Below are 18629 nucleotides of genomic sequence, written 5' to 3' on the forward strand. Positions count from 1 at the left end.
CGGGCTCTGTGCTGATGGCTGAGAGCCTGGAGCTTGCTTCAGATTCTGTGTCTCCCTCTCTCTCAGCCTTTCTCCTGTTCATGCTGTCTCTCTCTCTCAAAAATAGATGAACATTGAAAAAAAATTAAAAAAAAAATTCTCTCTATATATCAGTTCATGCTTAAAAATTATTTACTGATGGGGGCACCTGGGTGGCTCAGTCGGTTGAGTGTCCGACTTTAGCTCAGGACATGGTATCAGGGTTTGTGGGTATGAGCCCCATATCGGGCTCTGTGGAGCCTAGAGCCTGCCTCAGATTCTGTGTCTCCCCCCCTCTCTGCTCCTCCCCAGCTCATACTGTCTCTATCTCTCTCAAAAATAAATAAACATTAACATTTTTTTTTAAATTAAAAAAATATATTTACTGATGGAATGTATGGTCAAAAAGTTTGGAGACCATTACACCAAATACCTATGTCTGTTAAAGAATTTGTTTGAGCTGAGAAGGGTAACTTTTAACTAGAGCTCCTTTCTAGGTACAGATTTTTATACTTCAAACCCAAATCCCCAAACATGAGAAGTCCCTTTCTTCTTTGTAAATATACACATATAAGATATTTTATTTCAAAAAGCACAAGAACATTATACAAGTTTTAAATTTACATTTTGCAATAAAAGATATCAATATATGCATTATTTGTATAACTTCATCATGGATGGAATTTGAATCAGTGGTATAAACATGTCGCAGTCACTAAATACAGATCATCGTCACAGTGAACCAAAATGCATAGTTGTCATGAAATGACAAATGACCACTAAAGTGAACTCACAGCCCATACATCAACAAAATAAATTAATTATACAGATATACGTTTTTCTTCACTGTATCATTAAAATTCCTGTCAGCCCCTCACCAAAAACATGAGAAAAACATAGTTTTGGAGCCATCCTGTTGAACCAGTTCCTCCACATAACTACACTAATGAAAATAAAGTGACTTTTTGCTCATTTGTGAGTAAACTCGATAAGCATAATTAAATTATTTGCAATGATGAGGGCAGACCACTATCATATTTGAATATAATTAGAAATCCCTAGGGCTGAGGGCAGCACTGAGACACATGTTCATCTACAGTGCAGGGGTCTGAATCAATCTCAAAAGTGGAACTCAATATGAAATGGGTTCTTTGGCAGTAAAGGTCTGACTGGCCATTACAGGATAGTCCCTCTGGCAGCCTCAGAGCTTAAGCCCAGGATTTATGAAATGAATATAAAAAGACTAGAAACAAAGTCAGTATATCTTTGTTAAATTGGGGCCAATCAGGGCAGAAGTCAGTACCTCCTGTTGCCTATTTTGGCTCAGACTTACCAAGTCAGACAATCCATCCAAAAAAATTATCTAAGAAATAAAGGGAGATGTTCTTATCACTTAATCATACTGGCAAATTGGACAAACTGAATACTGAATTTTCTGATCCTCATTCATCAACTGTTACAGATCGCTCACTGGAGTTGTATCTATTTCCTGATACCTTCTGAATAATAATTATTCAAGTAGAAAATCATGATTGTGATTCTGATGCCTGTTCATGCCCATCCTTTACTGCAAAACCCACTTTACATAAAAAATACCAAAAAAATCTAACCCCAAATGTGCATCATCAATCACTGTGCAAATATACTTTTATTTGCTTGCCTTGGCTGAGCAAAAAGAAGACAGGAAAACATGTACACACGTATATGACGTAGTCACCAAAGGCAATATCAGATGATCTTTGAATGCATCTTTTCAAATTCATAACATTATTCCAGAGACAACAGAAGCTAAAATGGAAGATTTCAATTTATCTTCTATCTGCTGCTCATATCACAAGTTCTTGATATAAAAAGTTAAAGCCAAAAATCAAGAAGTCTATGCACAGATTCAGGAGAGCACTATTACTTATAAACAAGATGGCTCAACCACAGCATATTATAACAGGACACAGACTACTGATCAGATGGCTTTTTTGGTTGTCTGTACTAGACATAAAACCAGAGTTTATGAAAACATTGTACACAGATAACGAAGGATTTGTCTTTTACAAAGACATAGGTTACAGAATTGGCTTAAATCTGATTGTTCTAATTTACAGCTGCCATGCTCCATTCATTGGGGGGAATTTTCTTATCCTCATTCTATAGACAGTTTTATATCAGAACTGCCTCAGGTTTTTAAGAGTCAAACAAGAGATAAGTGAACTCATTTTAGAAACTTGCCTTTGGAAATAGGAAGCATAATTTCAAAACTTAACAAAGCTATTTGTGGTAAAAGGAGAGGATTACAGTTTCTTTGGCTCATCAGGGATGAATAATGAATACATGATCCTAACTCTTCTTGAGGTCTACTGTGGGAAAAAAGCTTTTCCACAGTGGCAGAAATTTGTCTTACAAGTGGCAACTCTGTCCATAGAACTGTTTAATTTCTGGCTGAAACACTAAGTGGCACATTAGGGGGAATTCCTTAAAAGAAATTTACTCTTCTGAAAACTTTCTCAACTGAAGTATACTGCATGGTTTCTGCAATTCCTCTTGAGCTGCAAGGAAGACTACCACAGATTAGAATCTTGTCAGTGTTCCAATGTCAGCTAAACGAAACTTGGGTGTGTGTGGGAAATACCAAATACAGAACTGTAGAAGAGTTAACCAACATATAAAAATGTCCATGACTGCTTGACGTGACTTCATTTACCAGGTGAATGAAATGACATGAAATGGGACAGATTATGAAGGGAAATGAGTTTTCTGGAAATAGCACAGTGAGACATTTGGGGTGAAGAAGCATTTTTTTAGTGTTCTGGAACATGAAACATTAATCTATGTCATCCTTTCACTCCTTTAAGCATATTTTCACTAATTGAAAGCAATACTCCATTAAGGAATATTTTATTAATGTATGCAAATCTGGACATGGAGCAAAAGACCCTCCAACCCTTCCCCAGCCCTCAGAAAGAAAGATCTCCATAATTTTCAATCAGTCTTCATTACTGTCTTCACTTGTGATTGTCCCAAGGCAGAGTTGAAGCTCACAATAACTGCCAGTTGAATCCAAATAACATCTGATTAGTTTCCTGGCTCCTAGCAATCTCTTCTATAATGCAGTGCTGTTGCCACACCAAATGGAGCTTCCGATACCGTTCACGAGATAAATGAAGGGGATTGCCCCTCCTTCAGGAAAACAAAAAACACCAACATGTAAGTTCGAATCAAATAACTGCCCATATCTTTATTGCCTAAATTAGTTCAAACTTAAAAAAAAATTTTTTTGGGGGGGTGGGGGGCTCCTGGGTGGCTCAGTCAGTTAAGCATCCAACTTTGGCTCAGGTCATGATCACAGTTTGTAGGCTTGAGCCCCACACTGGGCTCCGTGCTGAAAGCTCAGAGCCTGGAGTCTGCTTCAGAGTCTGTGTCTCCCTCTCCCTCTTTGCCCCTTTCCCGCTTGTGCTTTCTCTCTCTCTCTCTCTCTCAAAAATAAATAAAAACATAAAAATAAATAAATAAATAAATTTTTTTAGAAATAAAAAAATTTTAATGCTTATTTATTTTTGAGAGAGAGGGGGAGAGACAGACAGATAGAGCACAAGCAGGGGAGGGGCAGAGAGACAGGCAGACAGAATCTAAAGCAGGCTCCAGGTTCTGAGCTGTCAGCATAAAGCCCATTGTGGGGCTCGAGCTCACAAGCTGTGAGATCATGACCTGAGCCGAAATCAGTTGCTTAACTGATTGAGCCACCCAGGCGAGATATTCTTAGAGCAGGGGGGTAATTACCAAGAGGGTTTCAAAAGGGATATTCTCCCTTCACTACTGATCACCATGAACTTAATACGTTACTTAGCTGATGAAGCAGAAATTTACTCCTTGATTACTCAGAAAATAGGCAAAGTATATCATGGGCATTATTAGGCCTTATTTATTTATTTATTTAATTTATTTTCAATATATGAAATTTATTGTCAAATTGGTTTCCATACAACACCCAGTGCTCATCCCCAAAGGTGCCCTCCTCAATACACATCACCCACCCTCCCCTCCCTCCCACCCCCCATCAACCCTCAGTTTGTTCTCAGTTTTTAACAGTCTCTTATGCTTTGGCTCTCTCCCACTCTAACCTCTTTTTTTTTTTTTTCCTTCCCCTACCCCATGGGTTTCTGTTAAGTTTCTCAGGATCCACATAAGAGTGAAAACATATGGTATCTGTCTTTCTCTGTATGGCTTATTTCACTTAGCATCACACTCTCCAGTTCCATCCATGTTGCTACAAAGGGCCATATTTCGTTCTTTCTCATTGCCATGTAGTACTCTGGAAAGCAGTGTGGAGGTTCCTCAGAAAATTAAAAATAGACCTACCCTATGACCCAGCAATAGCACTGCTAGGAATTTACCCAAGGGATACAGGAGTACTGATGCATAGGGGCACTTGTACCCCAATGTTTATAGCAGCACTCTCAACAATAGCCAAATTGTGGAAAGAGCCTTAATGTCCATCAACTGATGAATGGATAAAGAAATTGTGGTTTATTAGACCTCATTTAAATGGACAATGAGATTTATAACCTGAAGCAGCTTTATTCTTTTTTTTGGGTACTTAGTCTGATAGAGCTTTAATGGCTTTTCAGCTTCATACAGTGTATTTAGCTTTAATTTCTGGTTTTTGTATAGTACAGATTAAGTCTGAGGTGTAGAATACTAAGCCCTCAAATTATATTCTGCTTCTCAGAAATATTTGCTTATTGTTGTCTTTATGACACAAAAAAAACTTGCTGGTGATTAGCAAATATTTAAATAAAACCACTCCCCATCAATTCTAAGGTTGTACAGTTTGTAACACTGTAGAGCAGCTAATCCAAAATGACTAAAATTTGGCCGTTGCCAGTAATGGAGAACTGTGAGATTCTCATTCTGGAGGCACTCAAGTGTCTCAGCTGATTGGGGATTTTCAAATTGCCTGATTAATTCAAAAATTCTGCTTCTTTGTACCTTTCTGGAACGACTCAGATTTCTTATCCTCAGTCATTAACTACTTTGAACCACTCAGCCTTTTTCTCCCTTAATCCAAAATCTACCTCCATACATAATTCTGTAGAAAGGTTGCTTAAAAATAACATAACATTCAAACATTAGAACAGCTGGGTGTCTTTAATTTTGGAAAAGTATTACCTTCACATTCTAAAGCAGCACAAAGCTGTTCAAAATTATGTGCTCCTCAGGGTCATATCATATTTAATATTTTTAATTTGCAACTATTTAAAAATATCTTTCAATATTTAGCATTAGTTTCTGTGTTTAAAGAACTGTTACCATCCATATACAATAATGTGACTACAATGAAACAAACAAGAACGAATCTTACTTCAGGCCAGGGTCTGTTTCTCCATATTCATCCAAATAAGGGGCTGGATAGGCACAGCCTCTGGCTTTACCTTCAACCAGAACTACTCTGCATTCTCGGATTCTGAAGGACAAAAGAACCAAGAGGAAATATTATTAACTGCATGAGTGCAAATGATAGGCACTGCATCAAAGTTAATCTAGAGAAAAGATATGGCCAGTATCTGTCAGGAATTCAGTATAAAGACAGTAAACATAGACAAATAGACTAAACTGTGTTTTGTCTAAAAAAAGACAGTGAATATTGTTATTTTTATTGACATTATGGGAAAAATCAATGGATTTAGGGAAACGGGACCATTAATACTGACTGAATATACTGAAGAGAGGAAGGAAGCTGTCCTACTTGAACCACAGATACCATGGAAAATGATGGCCAGTGTTGTTTCTGTTCTGTTTCCTGACCCACGATCTGGAGTGGGAGGGAGCTAAACAGAAGCAGAGAACAATATCTGATAACTTTGGGCCAGAAAAGAACGTCAGCTAGGCAAGTGTTAATTAAGCCTTTTCTGGTCAGAGCCAGCCTCCAATAGTGCAAATTATAAAGAATCACTGCCACTTTGAAGGTACTTGGGACTCTTACAGTAGAGAAATGAAGACATACAAATAATGTTTGGGTATGTGTATACAGAAGGGATAGGTACTATAGAGTGACATTACAAAATAAGCAGTTGGAATAGGTAGTGGGTTTATTTGCTATAGGTTCCCTAAAAGAAGAAAATAGGTATTTGGATGTGGCTTCCATGCATTCATTCACATTTTCCAACAGATGCCTACAGGCAATGGTTAGGGAGACGTGGGCTTACATAAACAGAAACTACAGTACATGGGGAGATGGAAAGAAAAAGCACACGCATCCACTTTGAATTTTCTCTCAGGCAACTTGCACTCTTTCATAAACATGAAATAACTATGTTCCACTCTCAGTCTTTTGCAGAGAGACCAGGGAAAACAACAGTTGCTTTGATAGAGGAAATGAAGAAAATGAAAATATTCAAAGGACAACTTAAAATAGCAATGTACAGGTACTTTTTAAATATACTTGTTTTTAGGACTCCAAGCCCTTTCATTGTACCTGAGTGTTCTGTAACACCAGAGTAATCAATGCAAAGTCTATCATGCTTAAGACATTTCACAAAAAAATTAACATGTGGACAGAATCCTATGGGTTTTTTTGTTTGTCTGTTTTGATTTGTTTTTTTTGTTTTTGTTTTTGTTTTTTACTTATTCTGTAATATCTTCTCTAATGCAATTTCATGTGATCATTTCCTATCAACACACTATCCTACCATAATAGCTTCCAGATTGGATCTAGATTCCCTAAATTCATTATGAAGATTCCAAAACACTCACTACTCACTTTAGGAAAATGCAGACTCCAGCTCCACAGTGAAGTGCATGAAAAATGCAAGCTCCAACCTCTTCCCCATTCACAATTTCTTGGCAGCAAATGTTCTGAGAACACAGTATGGCTCCACAGAAAAGACAGAGGACAGGGTGCTTTCGTTCATCATCTGCAGACCGTGGGCACCTCAAAGGGAAAGAAAACAATCAGTGTGGTGGATAAACAATAAAAGCATGACATATCCAGTTAGCAATGAAATGTGTTTATCACTGGCTGCTTTGTAGCAAACAAAGATCCTAAAATACAAGAAAACATTTAATTAGGTGATTCTTCTTTAATAAGGACGTAACAAAACAATCTCCTGATTAAGAAGATTTACTATTAAGTATATAGTGTCCTGATAATTCCATAGTTTGGCCATTAAATATGCCTCACTGACATTGTGATACATTTATAGAATCCAGTCTTCATCTGACATGACCAACTTATAGTCAGCTCCCTCCCCTGGATTGGTTTAGTCAAACTTATGTCCTCAATATCAGAGGAATATGACCTTTTTAGGTGTACAATTTTTTTTTTTTTAATCACAATGTGCAGTAAGAGTTCAGACACATTTCCTGTCCATTTAAGTATTGAGATCTTTAGGGCTGAAATGAGAGACTGTAGTCTTAAAGTTGATATACCCTCCATCTGGGAAACAAAGCAAGTCTTTAGGAAGGAAAAAGTGACAGAGTTGACTTGCTTGAACCAAGCAGTACTTTGAGATCTGCCATTTTATGTAGTAGTATGCTATAGCCTTGCTACAATGCCCCCAAAGGAGGCGGATCATTCTCTGAATTAAAGTGATAATGGCCACCCTGGAAAAAAGGAGCTTTCCACCCCTATCTCTGCCTTACAATGGACATAACAGAAACATCCAGAATTCCTTTATTTGGGCAGTAAAAAAATAAATGCAACCACTAAGCTGAGATCCAATGAGGTCAGAATAAAGAACACCAAAATAATCTCCAATAGGGCATTAACAGTTTATTCTCTGATCCCTTGTTTTTCAGCGAAGATAAGAAAACCACCACCACTGTCTACTAGGAGCAGAAAGACTCTGTGCATAGATATTCCACCCATCTTCTGTAGATGAGGGGACTATTTCACTTCTAGGGGAAAGAATATAATTATAGCTGTTTTTGGATAAAGCTAGTATCTTTCACCTTTAGTTAAGGATGGCTGAGTCCTAGTCTCTAGTATCCTACAGAGGAAAATAAAGGTGATACCTAAAGTATAGTAACCAAGCAGCTTACCCTCCTATGGCAGAAATAGCTCAGTCTTTTTTTTTTTTTTTTTTTTTTTTGAGAGAGGGCGCAAGTGAGTGAGGGGCAGAGAGAGAGAGAGAGGGAGGGAGAGGGAGGGAGAGAGTGGGGGGAGAGAGAGAGAGAGACAGAGGGAGAGAGAAGAGGAGCTCACCTGACAGGGCTCGAGCTCACCAGAAGTTGGGCTCAAACTCAGGAACCACAAGATCATGCCCTGAGCCGAAGTCAGATGCTTAACCAACTGAGCCACCCATGTGACCCAGTCTTTTATTTATTTTTTAGGTTTATTTACTTATTTTCAGAGACAGTTTATGTCCTCAATATGACCTTGTTAGGTATACAATTTAAAAAAAATTTTTTTAATGTTTACTATTGTGAGAGAGAGAGACAGAGAGACAGAGCACAAGTAGGTGAGGGGGCAGAGAGAGGGAGACACAGAATTCAAATCAGGCTTCAGATCTGTAGCTGTCAGCACAGAGCCTGATGTGGGGCTCAAACCCATGAACTGTGAGATCATGACCTTAGTCAAAGCGAGATACTTAACTGACTGAGCCACTCAGGTGCCCCCAATTTTTTTTGTTTTATCATGATGTGCAGCAAGGGTTCAGACACATTTCCCATCCATTTTGTTGAATGTGGGTAGAGAATACAAGTGGGGGGGGGGGGAGAGTGGGAGAGAGAATCTCAATCAGGCTCCACGTGGAGCCTGACACAGGGCTCAATCTCACGACAGTGAGACCATGACCAGAGCCAAAATCAAGAGTGGGACACTTAACCGACTGAGCCATCCAGGTGCCCCCAAATGGCTCAGTCTTAACAGAAACTGATGGTGACAATAAAACTGGAGGAGATCATCAGATTTACTTTCATTTTTACTTGAAACCAGTAAGTAGTAATATCATCCAGGGGGATCTTCACTGTGATTAATGACTAACACTTTTCTCACATCCTCCTAAGAGCCAACAGTGATACTCTTTAATGCCAGGAAGATAATACTTATTCACTGGGATTCTGTGGTAGCAATACAGCCCTAAGATTAGGGGAATCACTGAATTTAGAGCTGGATGCAATCTCTGACATCACCTAGCTAATTTTTTGAGGGCTGGGAGGTAAATGATGCAACCATTTCTTTAGGTGGCTGAACTTAACCTGCATGAGACAAGCAGCAAGGTAGCTAATACCAAGGTGAGTTCTATCTAGTAACAGAGACTGGAGAATGGGCTGCCCAAGGCCCTGCTGGGCCAGTTAAACTCCCTGGCTTCAGGGTTCAAAGCAGGGGTTATAACTGAATATGAGAATTTCCTCAGTCATGCTGTAGGGTAGTGATTCTCAGAGTAGGCCACCGTTGGGTTCTTCAAGCCCTAAAAATGATGATACACTGCAATCCCTATTTTTGGCCCCTTCAAATGACAGCAAGTTATTAAACTTATGATTAAGGACTATAATAGTCACTTTGCACACCAAGGCAGTTCATTAGAATTATTGATATCCTTAAAACAAAATTTAAGAATTCTTTGTGTTTTCTGAGAACTCCAATTAAAGTTTACTAAGAAGTTTGGCAGCTGTGCAATGCTTACTTAATATTACATAACTCCTAACTGAGCTTAGGAATCCCTGTAGTTTAGGAAAAAGATGCTGTGTTACTGGTACATCAGCAATGAATTCTCGAATAGGTTTTGATTTTCAGACTGCTGACATTCTTGCCTTCTAATTACAAGTTACTGCTCATTTCATGTCATCATTATTAATCTGATTTGCTATGGGTGATGGTGTGATGCCACCTGAGTGTCAAGGATACATAATTGCATCAATTATGGCCTATTGGAATTTTGGCCTATTATTTCCAAGACATGATGCATTGTGATTCAAATATGAAATATTCACACACCAATGGTTAAGGCAGATATCAACAGAATTTCTATAGGGACATTACATCGGTGGTACGTAGCTCATGAATTTATGCTATTTGAATAACTTACGTCATATTTAGCAAGTGTAAACTGTTACTTTATAGGATATTATTTTATCATACAGAATAAGGTATTTAAGGTCATGCTATTTTCTTACAAAGGTAACTAATGGGTAATTCATACATGATATTAGTAATGAGTATAATGTAACTAGTGTATTTTACTTCTCACCAGTCTTTATCATCCAGATTTTTTTTTTTGGAAAATAATCAGTGAAAAGGAAGAGGAAGATAAAAGAAGGTCTAAGAAACACTGTTTTACATTAGGTTTTAATCTGATTGAGGTGTGTGTGTGGCGGGGGGCATGGTGCCACACAAAGCTAAGGAGGTTTACTCCTCTCTCTAGTATCAGGCTTAAACCTGAGCCACAGTGCTATTATTTGTTTTACTGTAATAATGGGCTTCCATATAAGATTTTGCTTGGAAAAAAAAAGTGGGGGTTCTTCAGTGTTATTTCAGTGAGGATGTGGTCAGCTCACTGTAATGCACATAAAACAGTGCTTAAAGACACACATATAAAAGATATTTCTTTTTTTTTTTTTTTTTTTTTTTTAGAAGAGCATCTCTTTTTTTTTTTTTTTCATCGTTTTTATTTATTTTTGGGACAGAGAGAGACAGAGCATGAACGGGGGAGGGGCAGAGAGAGAGGGAGACACAGAATCGGAAACAGGCTCCAGGCTCCGAGCCATCAGCCCAGAGCCTGACGCGGGGCTCGAACTCACGGACCGCGAGATCGTGACCTGGCTGAAGCTGGACACTTAACCGACTGCGCCACCCAGGCGCCCCTATAAAAGATATTTCTAAGAGAACTACTTGTTTGTGAAGTTGAAAACAGGGTTATTTCAGTGGATGGATGTGTTGACCACACTTGTACATGTAAAGATACATGAATAAATGATTCTTCAAGTGCTTAAAAAAACACAAAAGGCTCCTGTAGCTTTAAAAAAAAAATTGAGGAGGGGCGCCTGGGTGGCGCAGTCGGTTAAGCGTCCGACTTCAGCCAGGTCACGATCTTGCGGTCCGTGAGTTCGAGCCCCGCGTCGGGCTCTGGGCTGAGGGCTCAGAGCCTGGAGCCTGTTTCCGATTCTGTGTCTTCCTCTCTCTCTGCCCCTCCCCCGTTCATGCTCTGTCTCTCTCTGTCCCAAAAATAAATAAACGTTGAAAAAAAAATAAAAAAAATAAAAATAAAAAAAATAAAAAAATTGAGGAGAGATGTCATAGAAGATGGTGGAGTAAGGAGCTCCAGGAATTGGTTCCTCTACCAATAAAACTGTTGATCTGGCAAAAACTGTCTGAAGCAACTATTTTGGAACTTGGAATCTAGGTGATCATTGCAGCATCCACAGGAGTGCTTAACAAAGAAAGAGGCTGGTAAATTTTAGTAAATTTTGGCTTTTTGTGTAGTGGCTACCACCCCCTCAAAAAAATGAGGGTTGTCCTCAAAACTCAGGGTTGTTTACTTCTTCCTGGCAGTTCACTCAGGGGCTGACACACACACTGGCTATTGTTTCAACTTCTATGGGCTGAAGGGACTTCCTTGGTGGTGATGGCAGAGGGGACTTAAAGAGACAGAATATTCTTTATATTTTTTCTTATTGGATCCAGAAATTTAAGGAAATCTGTCAGTTCACTGGCTGACGGCAGCAAAAATGGAACAGAGACTTCAGTGAACACATAATAAGGAATACAGTCTCTGCAAAAACCAGTTTGGTCACTAAACAAACAGACAACTACAGCCTTCATCAAGTAACAGTGGCAATTCCAGGGGAGGGGGTAGAATCTGATTTCCAGAGCTACTACATTACAATATTCAAAACGTCCAGTTCTCACCAAAACTCACAAAGCTTACAAAGAAACAGAAATGATGGCCTATTCACAGGAAAAAAAGAAACTGACAGAAATCATCCCTGAGGAAGCCCAGACATGACACTTGTTAATAATCAAAGATTCTAAATTAACTCTTAAATGAGTTCAAAGAGCTGATGGAAACCATTGACAAAGAACTAAAGGAAATTAGGAAAACACATGAAAGAGTAGGAAATACCAGCAAAGAGAAATTATAAAAAAAAGAAACAAATAGAAAAGTACAACAGCTGAAATAAAAAACCTACTAAAGGAGTTTAACTGCATATCTGAGCTGGCAGAAGAATCAGTGAATTTTAAGATGGGATAGTTACAATTACTGAGGAAGAGGAGCAGAAAGAAATAAGAATGAATAAAAAGGAACAGAGGGATTTATGGGGCACCATCAAGCATACCAACATACACACATATTATGAGAGTCACAGAAGGAGAAGCAAGTGAAAAAATATTTTTTTGAAGAAATAATGGCCCAAACTCCTCAAATTTGTTGAAAAACATGAATTTACATGTCAGGAGTGAAACTGAACTACAAACAGGACAAATTCAAAGAGATTCACACAGAAGACATATTATGATCAAGCCGTCAAAAGTCAGAGACAAAGAAAGAAGCTTGAAAGCAGCAAGAAAAGCAATTCATCACATACAAGGAATCCTCAATAAAATTAACAGCTGAAACCATGGAGGCTAGAAGGCAGTAGGATACATGTAATGTCCTCAAAGAAAAAAAGCTGTCAACTAAGAATTCTACATCTGCCAAAACTATCTTTTAAAAACAAAGGAGAAATGAAGACATTCCCAGACCAACAAATGCTAAGGAAGTTCATCGCTGCTAGGCCTGTCTTACAAGAAGTAATAAAGGGAGTCCTTCAAGCCAAAACAGAAAAACACCAATGGCAACTTGCAGCCATATAAAAAAAATATAGATAACTGGTAAAACTAACTACACATGTAAGTATAAAAGCTAGTATTATTAGAACTTTGGAAAAATGACTCCTCTTTTTTTGTTTACTATATTATTTAAAAGACAAATGAACAAACGATCATTATAAATCTACATTAACATGCACAGAACGCATAAAAATGTAATCTGTGACCTCAACGACATAAAGAAGGGAGAAAAAATTAGAAAGGAACAGTTAATTATGCAGCTGAAACTATGATGTTGTCAAGTCAAACTAAATTTAGAATGTTAAAAAAATAAATAAATTTAGGATGTTAACTGTAATCCCTATGGATACCCAGGTAAGTTGTAGGGTGCACACAAAAATCAACTGTGTTTCAATACACCAGCAATGGAACAATCCAAAAAGGAAATTAAGAAAAATAATTGCAGGGGCGCCTGGGTGGCTCTGTTGGTTAAGTGTCTGACTCTTGGTTTTGGCTCAGGTCATGATCTCACGGTTTCATGAGTTTGAGCCCCATGTTGGGCCCCATGCTGACACTGCGGAGTCTGCTTGGGATTCTTTGTCTTCCTGTCCCTCTGCCACTCCCCCACTTGCATGGTCTCTCTCTCAAAATAAATAAATAAACTTAAAAAAAAAGATAAATAATTTCATTCACAATAGCATCCAAAATACTAAAATATCCAGGAATAAATTTAACCAAAGAGGGCAAGACTTGTACACTGGAAACTACAAAATACTGCAGAAAGAAATTAAAGAAGGTCTAAATATGGGAAGGCATCCATGTTCATGGACTGGAGTACTTAATGTTATTAAGATGGCAATACTCCCCAAAGTAATCTATAGGATTAATTTAATCTCTATTAAAATTCTAACTGCCTTTTTGCAGAAATGGAAAAGCCAATCCTCATATTTGTATGTAACTTCAAGGGGCCCCAAATAATTAAAACAACACTGAAAAAGAAAAAGTTGGAAGGCTCACATGTAACAATTTTAAAACTTCTTTTACAAAGCTATAGTAACTTAAAAGTGTGGTACTAGCATAAGGATAGACAGACATAGAGACCAATGGAACAGACTTTAGGATTTAGAAAGAAACCCAAACATCACTGACCAACTGATTTTCAACGTGGGTGCCAAGACTATCCAATAAGGGAAGAATAGTCTCTTAAAAAATGGTGCTGTGATAAGTGGAAACCACATGAAAAAAAAAAAAAAAGAATGAAGCCGGACTTCCTGCTTTATTCCAAAAATTAACTCAAAACAGATCCACAGCTTAAATACAGAACTAAACTATAAAACTATTAAGAATAGACTGAAAGAGAACAGAATAGGCCACCCCAAAGTATGCTGCTTTGGCATAATGATTATTTTGAATTAAAGTTACTTAAGAAACAGCAGATGCAAAAAGGACACTCTGACACCTCTTTTGTTCTCCTGAAAGCAGGAAATAAATCTCCCATGTGAAGGTATCCTCCCTATACCAGAAGGATAGAAAATACCCTTACTGCCAAAGTTAGGGAAATCAAAGTCAAGAAGGCTGTATATATAAACTCTCTTACTTCTTCATTAATTTGGTACTCTAAGTGTAAACTCCTTTGTTTTATCAAATCTTCACAAATAATTGTTTCTTTAACTATAAAGTATAAATCTAGTTTCTTCTTTGAGTCACGTATCTCTGTGATCTCAGAGATCAATATATGAAATTAAATTGGTTTTTCTCCTATTAATCTGAGAGAGAGAATCCCAAGCAGGCTCCACACTGTCAGCATGGAGCCTGATGCAGGGTTCAAACTCATAAACTGAGATTGTGACTCGAGCTGAAGTCAAATGCTTAACCAACTGAGCTGCCCAGGCATCCCTCTCATATTATTCTGTGTTATGTCAATTTAATTATTTGACTAGAGGGAAGAACAGAGAGGGAGGAACAGAGAGGGAAGAAAGGAAGAGTCTCCTTCCCCTTCAGTATAAAGAAATCTTACAACTCAACAACAAAACAGACAGTCCAATTACAAGATGGGCAAAGGGCTTGAACAGGCATTTCTCCAAAGAACATACACAAATGTCCAAAAAGCACATAAAAAGATGTTCAACATCAGTGGTCATTTAGAAAATGTGTATTAGGGCACCTGGGTGGCTCAGTTGGTTAAGCATCCAACTTGATTTCAGCTCAGGTCATGATCTCATGGTTCATGAGTTTACGCCCCATGTCGAGCTGTGCACTGACAGAGCAGAGCCTGCTTGATAGTCTCTCTCTCTCTCTCTCTCTCTCTCTCTCCCTCTCTGCCCCTCATGTGCTCTCTCTCTCAAAACTTACACTGCTGATGGAAATGTAAAATGGGACAGCCATTTATGGAAAACTGCTTACTGGCAACTCAAAGAGTTAAACATAGAATTACCATAATGACCCAATAATTCTACTCCTAGGAATATATATAAGAAAAATGAAAATATATGCCCACATAGAAACTTGTACATGAATGTTTACAGTAGCATTATTCATAATAATCAAAAGAGGGAAACAACCTAAGTGCTCATCAATGGATAAATGCATAAACAAACTCTGTATATGCATACAATGGAATATTTAAGATTTTATTTTTAAGTAATAGCTATACCTAACAGGGGGCTCAAATTCCATCGACTAAGCCAGCCAGGCACCCCTACAGTAGAATATTATTTAGCCAAGAAAGGGCCAAATACATGCTACAACTTGGATGGACTTCAAAAACTATACTATGTGAAAGCAGCAAGACACAAAAAATCATATGATACCTTTTATATGATATATAGAGAGTAGTCAAATTCATAGAGACAGAAAGCAGATTATTGATTACCAGGGGACTGGGAAAGAGGGAAATGGGGTGTGATTACTTAGTGGATACAAGGTGTTTCTCCAGGATGATGAAAAAGTTTTCAAACTAGAGAGAGGTGGTGGTTGCACAACATTGTGCAGACACTAAATTGTATTGAATTGTATACTTTGTCATCATTAACTGTATGTTTTGTGGATCTCACCTCAATAATAAAAAAGAAATCAGCAATCACTGTTATAAAAGATGCTAAGTGGTCAATTTTTAAAAAGTTAGCTAGTGGTGGTGCATACCAATTACAAGCTTAAAATTTTTTAAAAAAATATTTCTTCTTACCTGAAATGAGAAGCTTGATTTAGGAGGCAGCTATAGTCATCAGGTAGCTCTATCAAACTATTTCTTTTTCTAGGGTATCTAGAAATATAATTTAAATGACAATTTTACTTAAGAGTAAACAAACCCATGTCAAAAACCAACTAAGTAACAGAAAGAAGAATGTCTTAAAAATAACAAAAGAACCCATACTTGCACCCCATAGTAATTCCCCCTGTTGACAACATTAAATCCAAGCATCTGAGCCTAAAATTCCAAATCTTTCATCAGCTGGTTTCCTTTCCAAACTCAACCTCCACTATTCCTAAAGACTAAATTGTTCTAGCTAGATTTCCATAATGGCTAGGAAGGTAATATAAAAAAGTTAAGGATACACAGGCTTTGTAATCAGACGCAGCTACAAATCCTAAATTCTCTAGTATCTAACAAGTCACTGAACCCAAGCCTGTATTTCATGGTCTATAAACTAGAGGATGAATATATTATACTTTCTCAAGTCATAAGGCACACTATCAATTTAATAATAAATTTTTGAGGTGGGGGGAAGAAATATAAAAGACTCATGCTGATTTAAGAAATGTCAAATATAAATAATCAAGGAAACTCATAGAGCTGTTGAGGACTCAATAAGATACTGAAGTGGAACATAATGTACTTAGTACTTGATACATGTCTGTAAATGTTATTCATTCTTACAATATAATATGATAAAAGCCTTGCATGAATGCCATGAAGAAGAATATCTGAATAACATGGACATTCTATCCTCAAACCACAATCAACTTAAATTCTGTAATTCCTTCTATGTTCAGCTAAAAATTATCTTCTCCAAGAGTAACCTGGCAGGACGCCTGGGTGGCGCAGTCGGTTAAGCGTCCGACTTCAGCCAGGTCACAATCTCGCGGTCCGTGAGCTCGAGCCCCGCGTCAGGCTCTGGGCTGATGGCTCAGAGCCTGGAGCCTGTTTCCGATTCTGTGTCTCCCTCTCTCTCTGCCCCTCCCCCGTTCATGCTCTGTCTCTCTCTATCCCAAAAATAAATAAACGTTGAAAAAAAAAAAAATTAAAAAAAAAAAAAAAAAGAGTAACCTGGCATCATTAAAAATCTTCTACTGTTTAAATTTCTATAGCATTAACAGTACATTCCATATACTATTACACTTTATGTTTTTAGTTTATGTACATAATTTGATTATAAATTACCCATGACCAAAAAGCTGTATGTGTTAGGTCTTTTAATTCTCCCCAAGTATTTTAGAACCATGCTGGGGAAATAGTAGGTGTCTAAAAGGCACATGAGGTGCGCCTGGGTGGCTCAGTCAGTTGAGCGTCGGACTTTGGCTCAGGTCATCATCTTGCAGTTCGTGAGTTCAAGCCCCACGTCGGGCTCTGTGCTGACAGCTCAGAGCCTGGAGTCTGCTTCAGATTCTGTGTCTCCCTCTTTCTCTGCCCATTCCCCGCTCATACTCTGTCTCTGTCTCTCAAAAATGAATAAATGTTAAAAAAATTTTTTTAAATAAAATAAATAAAAGGCACATAATGAACTGAAATAAAGGAAAAATTGTGTGAGAGTAACAGTCCTAAAATATGTACTCATCTTTTAAACTTTTCTCTCTACTCTTTCTTTTCTTGGTGATGTGAATACTACTCTATCTAAGTTATAAAAGCTGCTCTATAATCTCTAAACCACTAAAGTGGGGTTAAGGGGTAGGCAGCATATGCACATTTACAGTGAAGGCTAAAGAATTTGAAAGAGTGAGAAAAGACGAGAATAGAAGGTGGCATATGCACTTTGTGTCACAATGTTTGCTTTGGCCATGGAAAAATGGTACTACTGATGTTAGCATTTAAGGCTAGGGGTCAATTACTCTGCTTGTTTACTGAAGCAATTCAATTTGAATAAAAATTAGACACATATAACATAAAGCAGGCCCTGGTGGGATACAAAGAAAACAAGCATGCAATCTGGCCTTATTGAACTTATTGTTGAGTGCTTTATGGTGCTGGCAGGTACGCATGCACACACACATATGAGAGGGTGTATTAGGACAGACTTGTGGGATGAGGTCAGATTTGAATTGGTCCTTGAGGAAGAGGTGGATTATGACTGAGCCATAACTTAAAGAACACAGGAGGGCTGAAGAAAATTTTGTTGGGTAGTCTCTAAGTATAAAGATAGGAAGGGAAGGGGTAAAGGGAATAGTTCTATTTATATCTTACTCTATTCTCAAAAGGAAAAAAATGTTGTACAGGAATACTGTCACTACCCTCTGATTGTAATATACCAGCAGCTCCAAGATGCCATCTCCTCCTGTGCCTTTTAATATGCATGTACACGTTTAAGAAAGAGGAGCTGGTGGAGTTAAACAATTTAAGAGGGAAAGGACAGTCCCTCCAAGAAAAAAATCAATTGCAGGAAGAATCTGAATTCTGGCAAAGACCTAAGAGAAACGCAGGAAACAATGTACTGAGTAAGAATGAAGAAGACAGACTAGAAATCATATTCAGCAAACCAATTATTTTTGGAAACACAACCTGTAGGAAAGGACTAAGAAGTAAAACCAACCTGACTATGGTGCTTTTCTGCTTCAAACAGTTTAGTAAGGCAGGATCTGCACACCACCTATATGGAGAGCCAAGAGAAAAGCAAACAGGTCATCAAAACTTTAGCAAAGTGTTCATGAGTGAGCCACC

At 37.9% G+C, this 18629-nt stretch overlaps 1 protein-coding gene across 1 annotated transcript in view; it reads right to left on the bottom strand.

The window, feature by feature from the left end:
* Positions 1 to 568: 568 nt before the first annotated feature.
* UBR1 (ubiquitin protein ligase E3 component n-recognin 1) overlaps positions 569 to 18629 on the bottom strand; it is a 135670-nt gene continuing 117609 nt past the window's right edge. Inside the window, exons 43-47 of the mRNA XM_040492444.1 lie at positions 18502 to 18558; positions 15942 to 16019; positions 6770 to 6940; positions 5372 to 5473; positions 569 to 3189 (exon numbers count right to left, since the gene is read on the bottom strand). Coding sequence (XP_040348378.1) covers positions 3048 to 3189; positions 5372 to 5473; positions 6770 to 6940; positions 15942 to 16019; positions 18502 to 18558 — 550 coding nt within the window. The 3' untranslated portion in view covers positions 569 to 3047. The remainder of the gene's footprint in view (positions 3190 to 5371; positions 5474 to 6769; positions 6941 to 15941; positions 16020 to 18501; positions 18559 to 18629) is intronic.

The sequence above is a fragment of the Herpailurus yagouaroundi genome, unplaced genomic scaffold (assembly GCF_014898765.1).
Source record: "Herpailurus yagouaroundi ecotype Mexico unplaced genomic scaffold, PumYag 184, whole genome shotgun sequence".
NCBI classification, from domain to species: Eukaryota; Metazoa; Chordata; class Mammalia; order Carnivora; family Felidae; genus Herpailurus; species Herpailurus yagouaroundi.